The sequence below is a fragment of the Schistocerca piceifrons genome, chromosome 2 (assembly GCF_021461385.2).
Source record: "Schistocerca piceifrons isolate TAMUIC-IGC-003096 chromosome 2, iqSchPice1.1, whole genome shotgun sequence".
NCBI lineage: Eukaryota > Metazoa > Arthropoda > Insecta > Orthoptera > Acrididae > Schistocerca > Schistocerca piceifrons.
Window position 1 is genome coordinate 135,175,330 of NC_060139.1, and position 12,304 is coordinate 135,187,633.

The 12,304-nt window shown below is 40.7% G+C and overlaps 1 protein-coding gene across 2 annotated transcripts in view; it reads left to right on the plus strand.

Annotated features, from left to right (window-relative positions):
* Positions 1-9,643, plus strand: part of LOC124777973 (EGF domain-specific O-linked N-acetylglucosamine transferase) — a 164,025-nt gene extending 154,382 nt beyond the window's left edge. For both annotated transcript variants that reach the window (XM_047253534.1, XM_047253533.1), the window contains exon 10: positions 8,835-9,643. In XM_047253534.1, the coding sequence (XP_047109490.1) occupies positions 8,835-8,987 (153 nt within the window). In that variant the 3' untranslated portion in view covers positions 8,988-9,643. The remainder of the gene's footprint in view (positions 1-8,834) is intronic.
* The last annotated feature ends 2,661 nt before the right edge of the window (positions 9,644-12,304 follow it).

A 12,304-nucleotide genomic window follows, 5' to 3' on the forward strand; every position in this document is an offset into this window, starting at 1 on the left:
CAGCAGAAATCAAACTTGCATTTGGATCGGACTTCCTTAACTCTTGTGCAAAAAGGTGTGCAGTATACTGCTGCATCCATTTTCAATAAGCTGTCACGAAGATTCAAAAATCTTAGCAGTAATCCGCGCACTTTCCTCATGGGTCACTCCTTCTATTCTGTCGAGGAATTCCTTGAAAAATTAAGCTGATTTTTATTGTATTGCTGATAGCGTTTACTTAAACTTATGGACTGACTCTTTTGAGGTTCATGAACATTTATTTTTATCTGTTATTACATTTATGTTGTAATTTCATGTAATGACACATTCCATGGCCTTGGAGATTTGCTCCTCAGTTTGGTCCTATGGAACTTGATGAGTAAATAAAAAAATAAATAAAATTTCTTCAATGAGCCATCAGGTGCACCAGGGTCCACAAAGGGCTGCAGATCACCCGTAAATGAATCCAAGATTCCAGCTTTCAATGCTGTAGCAAAGAGATATAGATTAGACTTAAACTGTTAATTTAGCAACTGTTCTTACTCAGTGTTGGCTGCTATGGTAGCAGACTGGGGCACAGCATAGGGGTCAGACAATATCCAATATAGCTAATGTTATATTGCTAGAGAAGGCCGAAATGCACGCTATAAGCTCACGCAGGATGGCGTGAGGTCTGAAACAGGATACGTAATGAATGCTATAAAGAAAAGTACGTAGCTTCTGGAATACTTAACTTTAATCCATCATTTGTATACATTGTTCTTGACGAGACATGCTTCATACGATAACTATCAATTGCTATGGCGCCTTGCTAGGTCGTAGCCATTGACTTAGCTGAAGGCTATTCTAACTATCTTCTCTGCAAATAAACGAGGCTTCGTCAGTGTTGCATCGCTAGCTAAGTCGTCCGTACAACTGGGCGAGTGCTAGTAAGTGTCTCGAGACCTGCCGTGTGGTGGCGCTCGGTCTGCGATCACTGACAGTGGCGACACGCGGGTCCGACATGTTCTAATGGACCGCGGCCGATTTAAAGCTACCACCTAGCAAGTGTGGTGTCTGGTGGTGACACCACAGCTAATTGCAACAGCTGTATTCTCTGGGCACAAAGACCCTTCTTGAAAGTTACAGTTAATCATTGTCCTCGCCTGAGACCAGGGCAGTTCATACAGATTTTTGAATTAAATCCCACTGTTTATGGTTCTGGATGAAAATTTTATTTGAAGATATTAATATTCATCCTTCATGAGGAAACAAGGCTGGCCAAAAGCATTTAAGAAACAAACCTGCAATTGGTTCTTAGTGAATTTGGTGAGGTATTTCATTTTGTAGGCATTACGTGCTACTTTATATGCAGCCTGTGCCAAGTAACACACATCACATGGACTACAAAATATTGTTCTTCTGGAATGGTATCATGTTGCTGTTGACTGGACACAGGGTAATTGAAATGATAAACCATTTTTATGACTTAGAGCTGAAAGCCAGTGAGGGGATTGTGGTGGAGCCGTTGAGAGGCTATTGTGAGACAGGAGCTTCAGTTGTCACAGTGCTGTGTAGTCAGTACAATAAATGTGCTTAAAAGACTCAATTATGCAAAAAATCCACAAAAATTATGTGGCTGCTGATAAAAAATAATAAACTACGGTCTGCAACACTAATGTCTTGGCCTTATCATTCTTCACTCCCCCCACCCCAAGGGGCTCACCAGTCCTTTGTTGCACCTCTTTCCTTCCATGCTGCATTCTATCCCCCTGCCATTCTTTTTCCCTTCTCTTGGGGAACATGTCTCATGAAACAGGATCCTGCAGCCTCTGCGCGCCACAGCCGTGAGTCTTTGAAGGCTTGCACTTGGCAGCTGCCGAGGTGAGTGCCCTATATTTGTTCCCTCCTCCCAGTTCCCCATTATGACCCTTCTCCAATGGAATATTCATGGCATTAGATTCAACAAGGAGGAATTATAGCTGTTTTTGGAATCACAGCGTCTGGTTGTTATCTGAACCCAGGAAATGAAATTGCATCGTAGCGACCAGTTTGACCGCCCGCATTTCCTTCTGGTCTGCTTTGACTTTCCCTCCGAGGACGGGATTCCATATCATTGGTGAGTCATGCTGCTCATTTGGGATGACATTCATGGCCAAACTATCCTACTAAACACCTGGCTGGAAGCTGTTACGGTGCACATTATCCTTCCCCACTTCACCTTTTCTGTATGTAACATCTACATACCTCCATCATTTGCTGTCAGCAGGAGAGACTTCCTCCAACTTATTGGTCAACTCTCTCACCCCTTTTTGCTGCTTAGCGACTTTAATGAACACCATCCCTTTTGGGGCTCTTCCAGAACCTGTCTGAGAGGTACCCTCTTGGCTAATCTCAGCCAACCCAAACTCATCTGCCTTAACACTGGAGCACCAACATTCGTTTCAGACTCCAGGCGCACCTATTCCCATTTGGACATCTCATTCTGCACTTCCCAGCTTGCCCAGTATCCCAGTATCAGTGTGAATGGTCCAATCTCTCTGACACGTACTCGAGTGACCATTTCCTTTGCACTATCCATTGCTGACTCCTACCCCACCTATGTGTAAACTCAATTGCCATTGTTCTACGATTGACTGGAGGATTTACTCCTCCCTGGCGACCTTCAATGAACAGCATTCCCCCTGTTGTGATGACTAAGTACAGTAGCTTATGAACATTATCCTTACTACTGCAAAATGTTCCATACCTTGCACTTCGTCTTTACCACACTGTGTCCCTGTCTTCTGGTGGTCTGAGGCATACTGTGACACAATTCACACATAGAGTTGTACCCTCTATGTTTTTAACTGTCATCCTATGATGGCAAACTATAGTTGTTATAAAAAGTTGAGTGCACAGTGTTGGTGCATTCTTTGGGATAGCAAAAATGCTAGATGGATTTCATTTACTAGCTTTTGTAACAGTTTCACTCCCTCTTCCATTGTGTGGCACAACCTCCATCAGTTCTCTGGGATCAAAGTCCATTCTCGTATTCCCAGTCTGACCATAGCAGATGATGTCATTTTGGACCCTATTGCTATCTCCAACACCTTAGGACACTGTTTTGTGGAGATTTTGAGCTCCGCCCATTAACACCCTACCTTTCTCCCTCGAAAATGAGTGCAGGAGGCTTCGGTGATACCCTTCTCCTCTCAGATTCATGAATGCTACATGCCAGCTTTACTGTGAGGGTGCTAGACCATGCTCTCACTTCATCGCAGTGTCCTGCCCTAGAACAAGATGATATTCACATTCAGATGTTGCAGCACTTTTCTCTTGTGGGTAAGCAGTTTCCTCTACATATGTACAGTCACATTTGAGCAGATGGCACATTTTCCAAACCCTGGCATGAAGCTACTGTCATACCCATACCTACGCCCAGTAAGGAGAAACACCTTCCTCCTAGCTACCATCCCATTTCTCTCACCAGCTATGTTTGCAAGGTGTTAGAATGTATGATTCATGGCCAGCTCACGTGGTGGCTCGATTCTCGCAGTCTGCTGACCACTGCGCATTCTGCAATTGAGCATCTCATCACTTTGTCAACCCATGCAGAAATACCAGACTATGGCTATGTTTTTGATTTGAAGAAAGTCTATGACACCTCCTGGAGGACTAGTATCCTCTGTACTCTATACACATGGGGCTTCCGAGGCCACCTGCCCCATTTCCTTCAAGAATTTTTAAAAGACAGAGTTTTCAAGGTATGTATGGATTTGGCCTTATCAGACACCTTTATCCAGGAGAACAGAGTGCCTCAAGGCTCCATCCTGAGTGTCGTCCTCTTTGTCATAGTCAACCCTATCATGGCCCATTTCCCACCTGGCATGTCTAGCTCCCTTTTTGTTTATGACTTTGTGATCAGTTGCAATTCTACATGGACTTGTCTCCATGAGCAGCGTCTTCAGTGATGTCTCAATCATCTTTGCTTGTGGAGCATTAACAATGGCTTTCGCTAGTCCAATGACAAAATCATTTGTATGAATTTCTGGCAGTGCAATGGGTTTCTTCCACCATCTTTATATCTTGGGACTGATGCTCTTCCATTCGCTGAAACTACAAAATTCCCGGGGCTCACTCTTGATGTAAATGTTGTGTGACTAGGGCCTCCCATTGGGTAGACCATTTGCCGGATGCAAGACTTTCGATTTGATGCCTCTTTGTTGACTTGTGCATTGATGGGGATGAAATGATGATGATTAGGACAACACAACACTCAGTCCCTGAGTGGAGAAAATCTCCAACCCATCCGGGAATCAAACCCGGGCCCTTAGGATTGACATTTTGTCGTGCTGACCACTCAACTACCGGGGGCGGACTCACTCTTGATAGAAAACTGTCTTGGTCCTCCCACATGTCTTACCTGGCCACACACTGTACATGGTCCCTCAATGTCCTAAGCGTCCTAAGTGGTACTTTCTGGGGAATGGACTGATCCCTTGTCTGTTCAAAACTAGAGTGTTTCATTTATTCATCTGTACATCTTACGCCATCTTAATACCATCGTGAATTACATTTGGCCACTGGCACCTTTTACTGTAGCCTGGTTGAGAGTTTCTATGCATAAGCTGCTGAACTACCATTGTCCTACTGGTGTGATGTTCTCCTCAGCGGATAAGCATGCTATATGACTGCCATGCACGGCAACCCACCTTATGCCTCGTTTTTTGATGATCCCCTTGACCGCCAGTATCAGGTGTGCCCTATTTCTCTGTTACCTCCCGGAGTTCACTTTTGGTTACTGCTCTGGAAACTTAACTTCCCATTACCTGCCATGTTCCTGATGGGTGTGAATCCTTCACTACCTTGTCTTCATGCAGCGGCCCATGTTCATCTCAGAAATTATTCGCTTCCCAAGGAAACTACTTCTGATTCGATCTATTACTGTAAGTTTCTCAACCTTTGCATGCAACTTAGCGGTAGCACCTTCATGTACACCAGTGGCTCTAAGACTGACCTTGGTGTCGAGTGTGCCTTTGTCAATGACACCGACCATTTCCAGTATCGGGTTCCAGAACACTGCTTAATATTTACAGCATAGCTCTTCACCCTGCCACCTTCAGAATTTGAAAGAGAGGTGGCAGGGGTAAAATACAGGGAGAGAACGGCCATTTACAATTTGTACAGAAACCAGATGGCGGTTATAAGAGTCGAGGGGCGTGAAAGGGAAGCAGTGGTTGGGAAGGGAGGGAGATAGGGTTGCAGCCTATCCCTGATGTTATTCAATCTGTATACTGAGCAAGCAGTAAAGGAAACAAAAGAAAAATTCAGAGTAGGAATTAAAATCCATGGAGAAGAAATAAAAACTTTGAGGTTCGCCGATGACATTGTAATTCTGTCAGAGACAGCAAAGGACCTGGAAGAGCAGCTGAATGGAATGGACAGTGTCTTGAAATGAGGATATAAGATGAACATCAACAAAAGCAAAATGAGGATAATGGAATGTAGTTGAATTAAATCGGGTGATGCTGCGGGAATTAGATTAGGAAATGAGATGCTTAAAGTAGTAGATGAGTTTTGCTATTTGGGGAGCAAAATAACTAATGATGGTCAAAGTACAGAGGATATAAAATGTAGACTGGCAATGGCAAGGAAAGCGTTTCTGAAGAAGAGAAATTTGTTAACATCGAGTATAGATTTAAGTGTCAGGAAGTCGTTTCTGAAAGTATTTGTATGGAGTGTAGCCATGTATGGAAGTGAAACGTGGACGATAAATAGTTCAGACAAGAAGAGAATAGAAGCCTTCAAAATGTGGTGCTACAGAAGAATGCTGAAGATTAGATGGGTAGATCACATAACTAATGAGGAAGTATTGAACAGAATTGGAGAGAAGAGAAATTTGTGGTACAACTTGACTAGAAGAAGGGATCAGTTGGTAGGGCATATTCTGAGGCTCAAAGGATCACCAATTTAGTATTGGAGGGGAGTGTGGAGGGAAAAAATCTAGAGGGAGACCAAGAGATGAATACACTAAACAGATTCAGAAAGATGTAAGTTGCAGTAGGTACTAGGAGATGAAGAACCTTGCACAGGATAGAGTAGCATGGAGAGCTGCATCAAACCAGTCTCTGGACTCAAGACCAGAACAACAACAACAGCTCTTCGCCCTCTATTAGGCCACCTAGTACATCCAGCGATTCAGGCTTTTTAATTGTGTCATATGCTCTGATTCTTTCAGTGTCCTTCAGAGCCTTTGTGTGCTGTACACAGGCCGTTCCTTAGTGCAACAAATCCAAGAAAGCTTCCACTTGCTTGCTGTTGAGGGAACCACTGTGATGTTCATGTGGGTTCCAGGTCACATTGGTCTGACAGGAAATGAGGCTACTGATGCTACTGCCAAGGCTGCAGTCCTCCTTCCTCGGTGTGCTAGTTCTTGCATTCCTTCAGATGATCTTTTTGTTGTTGTCTGTCAGCAGATGGTGTCGCTTTAGCATCACCACTGGTCTTCTCTTCTTGGGAACAATCTCTGGGAAATTAAACCTCTCCCAATAGCTTGACCAACCTCCTCTCAGCCCTCTCATCATGCGGAGATCATTTTAACTAGGTTGCTTAATGGGTACTGTGTTTTTAGCCATTGCCATTTGTTAAGTGGTGATCACCCACCACTTTGTGCTCATTGTCACCAACCTTTGACAGTTCACTATTTCCTGACTGAATGCCCTTTTTTTAACCACTTACATTGTACTGCATGTTATCCAGCTATTTTAGCGAACAATGCGTGGGCTATCAACCATGTTTTACTTTTTATCTGATGTAGCTACGTGGCGAAGAACATTTAATCATTAGTTAGGGACCTCCACTGTCTCTACGGCATATTCTGTGGATGTTTCTCCAAGAGGAGGTTCTTTTTTTTAGCTCTCTTTCCTTCCATCGATTGCTCACTTGCTTATGTGAAACGAAGTGGTCTCTGTGAGGCATTGAGGCATCGCAAAGAATGTTGGCAATGTCTTCCAGCAGTATTGTGTTGATTTTCATGTTCCAGTATTGGTGCAACAAATTTTACTACATTGTGTTTTGTACTTGGGCAGGAGAGCAATATTAAAGTTTCCTGGTAGTCTCCCATGTACGTGACAAACAAGACAAGTTTCGTGTTTGAGCTACAACCCAAATTGCTTGGAAGTAGATGTTAATATTGGATTGTTCTGGCCATTTCTCATTAAGTGGTATACAGTCAAAGATGTTTGGCTTACTTTTTCAGATAGGTTGAATGTTTTACATATTTGCACATCAGTGGTGTGTTTTTGTACCTCATTTCTCTTGCCACTTTTACTACTTTCTTCACTTGTACACTTTATACAAATGTTAATGAAAATTCAAGATAATTTAAAGGAATCAAAAAATGTGGCAGAAAAGCTTTGTGTGTGGTCAAGAAGAGATAAACAGTTATAGACATACTGAAAACTTGGAGTTTCTTATGACGTCTGGGTCACTTTTTGCTATACTTGTTTTTACAGTTACTGTACTCATTCACATACCTTGACGGATCATGAATAGTTGTCCTACAGAACACTAAGAATCATGTATTGAGTAACTATGACAATAGTCTCATACTGAACTTCTTGTTTTATGAACAAAAAAATAAAAATAAAACAAAAACAAATTAAATTGAGTGCCAGTGTAATAATAGCTGTGGCAGAACTGATGACTTATTGAAATTATTGGCTGTCAATTTTAGTGATTATTTCTATACAGTGAAATCAAACATTGCATCTACTTATAAAAAAAAAACTAAACATAGGTGAATTAAATGTACTCCAGCAAATGCACTCCATCAACAAACATCAGTTTCAAAAATGCAACTACTGAAGAGACAACAAAAATCATACGTCTTAAAATGATATTTTGACCAGTGACAACAGATGAATGAACAGTTCCATTAAATATGCCAGGAATGGTGAAATAATCTACACGGAAAGCCCATTGTCTTTAGTGTGAACACTTCTGGCTGCAAACATAAACAAACAAGGTAATAGGCCTCCCAAGGAGAGCAGAAAAGTATAGGGAGCAAGCTCTACCTCCCCCTCACAGGACTGGCTGTCTACACTTGTGTCTCTTGAAAGCAAAATTGACACATTGTCATAGGGATCACTGATCCCTTCTGATGTGATGGAAGTCATACTTGAACACCATAATGGACCGGGTTTTCCCTTGTCTGTTATTTCAAAATGCGAAAAAAGCAACATACAAATCGAAGCAAATTGGAGTACATAAGCTAAAACTGCCACATTATAGTTTGTGTGCATACTGTCATTATCAGATACATAATAAATATAAACACATATTCTTAAAACAATCAGTATTTCATTACTACTCTTTTTGAAGATTTTTCAACTTATTAATAGTACTCACATCAGTATTAAATTTACACTCTGCATTTTAGCAGTTTGTTGTACTCTCCAATTAGTTTTGGTTCATTACAATATTGATACAGTTGTCATTTACATTTCCTATGACTCAGACAGTTTAGTTATAATGTAGAAGCACTCTCTCTCTCTCTCTCTCTCTCTCTCTCTCTCTCTCTCTCTCTCTCTCTCTCTCTCTCTCCCTCTCCCCCCCCCCCCCTTTCTCAGTAGAGTTTCAGTGATTATAGCTTTTATAAAAATATGCAGAATATTTGTGAAGAGCAAATAATATAAAGATTTAGAATTTGCCAATAAATATTAGTTGAATACTGTTTCATGTTTATAAATGTATCAATGATTTTTTGAAGCTGTCTCATAATATCATAAAAGCAGTTCTTTTGATTTGAAGAGGAAGAAAATCTTCCAACTAAGAAAAATTATTTTGCTTGTAATGATTCATAGTAGTGAATGGTTGGTCATTATTACTTCCAGGGTCACCATCCAGGAGGAGGAGCACATGCAAAATTTACCAATTATGGTTTTGACGTCACAGAGTTCCTTCGACTCGTAGAAATTGGTGCTAAACATGTAAAACATCATCAAGAATTTAAAAAGTTCCATTTGAGGGGCCATGATGAATTGTAGTCAGTAAGGGCTCAACTATTTTTAACTTGGAAAAATTTTACTTTTAGTTATAAATTTTCTGGAGAATGAATAGCGAATAGTAAAGTTACAATACTGCATAACTCAGTGACACAGATTGTGGATTTTGGAAACTAACCTCTCATTTCATTTGCCACTTTACTGAATCTCAAATATATAAATCATCGATGCATACTATCAGAAAAACAATTTAATAATACTTTTGTTATGTCAAGAAAATGCATTTTCTGGTGTATCAACATCAGAAAAATTTCAGATCTGTCAAATGTCCAAAGTCTTTCTGTGTGCAACACAATTATTTACCAGTGATTTACCAAAACATACAGTGTACTATATGCACCAGACAAACAGATTTTGTAAAAAAAGAAAGAATGATAAAAATGAAAATGGGCAACTATCAGTTCTCAGGGATAATGTTATTTGAAAACATATAATAACATGCTTGTTGCTTGAACACCATTGGTGTGTGTATGATTCCTGCCTTCAAAGGAGCATTGACGTGAAAAAATGTAAATTGGGCTGCATTCTGTTGCATGTTGTCTTTATGTTGTTATGTGGAAATATATTGTTTTGAAACATTAGACATAAAACTGAAGGCCTTGAGGAAGAAATATACAGTATTCTGTTGGATAACATCATCATCATCATCATCATCATCATCATCATCAAAGGTAATCAGTGTGAATGCTGCAAAAGTATTGGGGGGGGGGGGGGGAGTGAGGGAAGAAGAGGTAACTGGCAGTGTCTCCTTATCACCAAGATTGCTATGGTTGCAGTTGGCACTGAACATTTGCAGGTTTTTAAGTACCAAAGCTGATTGTAAATATTTAGAAATACGTGTATGTATGAATTGTGTGTCAGTGTATCACAAAATATAGAAACCTGTAAATGAATTTAAAGAAAATTTGTTTTGATTTCAGTGAAAGCCTAATGACAGAAGTTTATCATATATTTATTCAGGATATAAAGGTCACAAATTGATTGTGTCTGCCAAAGTTGTATTACTGTTCATATGTGCACATTATTTGTGTACACTATGTAATTACATATTAGTAAATGTCATCCACTATTTTTTAGAGGTACTTTTAAGAAACATAGTTCACCAATTATATTTTATATCTTAAAAGAGAAGGCCGATCTTGTCACCAGTAAACAAATTTGTTAGCTAGTTCACAGACTACTCAAAATTTTCTACAATGGTTTATATTATAGGTGATGGGCACTATGTGATATAATACTTATTTGAGAGATTGTGCACCAGCTTGTTTACTAATTCTGACAAACTTACTGGGTGATGGCAGGTCATAAGTCACAATAATGGTCAGTTGGCTTTGTACTGCAGCTTGGTTATGAGGCTGTCGTTTGTTAGAGTACCATTAAAATAAGACAAGCTGTGTCCATGTCATTATAATCTGTAGGCTGTCTTTTATCAGCTTACTTTTGTAATTATATATAAGAAAGTTTAACTTTATTTAAATTAATATTTTGTCTGAAATCTAAAAACTTGAACAACATGGTGTTATTAAACATTTCTAGCCAGTGTTGTCATTATTGATGTCTTGTGCTGTGATAATCTTTTATATGATATTTTGTAATGTATTGTGTAATAAAACAAGCTAATGTAATCTTTTAAGCAATTACTGTAATATATTCATGAACCACTATGTGCGTGTGCGTGTGCGTGTGCATGTGTGTGTGTGTGTGTGTGTGTGTGTGTGTGTGTGTGTGTGTATGTGTGTGTGTGTGTGTGTGCGTGCGTGTGTTAGGGAGGGGAGGGGAGGGAGGGAGAGAGAGAGGGGGGGGAGGGGGAGGGGGAGGGGGGGGAGGGAGATATTTGTTATGTGGTAGACCTGGGACAAGAATGTTGATAGTAAGGAATTATACCTATGTGCAGCTTATACCATCATAGGAATACAGTACTTATGTGGGGGGGAAGTGACAGTCAGGTCGTAATGAATACTTTACCAGCTGCTTTTTCACAAGCAACTGTTACCCCACTAGTTTTAGAAATGCACAGTCTACTGGTCTTCAGAATGTGCATCGAGTCAATAGGAAATGCTTTGTTAAGGAACTAGCAACTATGCTGCCCCACATGTGTTCAGTATTTTGTGACATTGTAAATCCAACAGCAAAGTATTTAATTAGTACCTCTTGACATCCAGATTATCATTATCACAAAAGCAAAAAGTGTGGATGTGCGATCTAAAAAGGGGGGGGGGTGGGGGGGGGGGGGGGGGGGGGTAGGGGCCACTGCACTCATCTGACTTATAAACTTTTTCCAAGTCAGTTTTAATGTGACCATCCGTATGTGGGGCTTAAGTGTAATCTTACTATATTATAGCCACTTTTTCAAAACAATTGGAACTTAAGTTGGCTAGTTTATTCAAAATGACATTCATCATATACATGAGAGGGAGAGGTTGGGGGAGGGAGACCTGCATCTAAATGTACACAGTAATATATATACAGAGTAATGGGATAATGATATACAGTCATTCACATCAACTAATAACACAATGTATGTAAGACAGATGTAACTAATGATTTAGCAAAGACTATTTAAAAGTATCTGACACTTGGAGTGCTGGAAAGACATGTAGAAAGAGAATGTATCAGATGAAAATTGTGATAATCTTAAATGAGAAAAATCTGTTAGTTAATGTCCGAGATGATAAATATTGTTTGTACTGTTCTTGGGTCTCCAGCCGGGTGCAGTCATTTTCAAACCACGATATTTCAACAGCGTTCCTTGCCGTCATTTTCTGGTGATACCTGCAGACTGAGCGTCTCCACTGAATCTCCTCCCCCCCCCTATACTCTGATCGCTCCCCACCCCTTCTCCCGTGTCCTGCCGCACGCAGCGCTGCATGGGGTGGTGGTGGGAAGGGATGGGCCGCTGGCTGCTGGATGCGAACTGTGGACCATCAGATGTCCTGTGGCCTTCGTCGGGGCGCAGAAGTCGCTTTGGGTCGGCACTGTGCTTTTAGTTGGCTGAGTACTGGGTCCAAGGGTTTGCTGAGGTTGAACCCAGCGTCTCTGCTGATCAGCCCATCATCTACATGTATTTCAATCGCCTCCTTCAGAACACGACGACTGCACCCCGACTGGAGACCCAAGAACAGTACAAACAGTTAATTTGCCGGGAAAGCCCCAAGATCAACCCATGATAAATATTGTTGATACAAAAAGATCATTGTATTACGAATTATGTATGTATTACAATGAAACTCTCACAACAAATGTTTTTTCTTCTTTTATCACCACACAACCATGTTGATATCATTACATTAACTGAATGA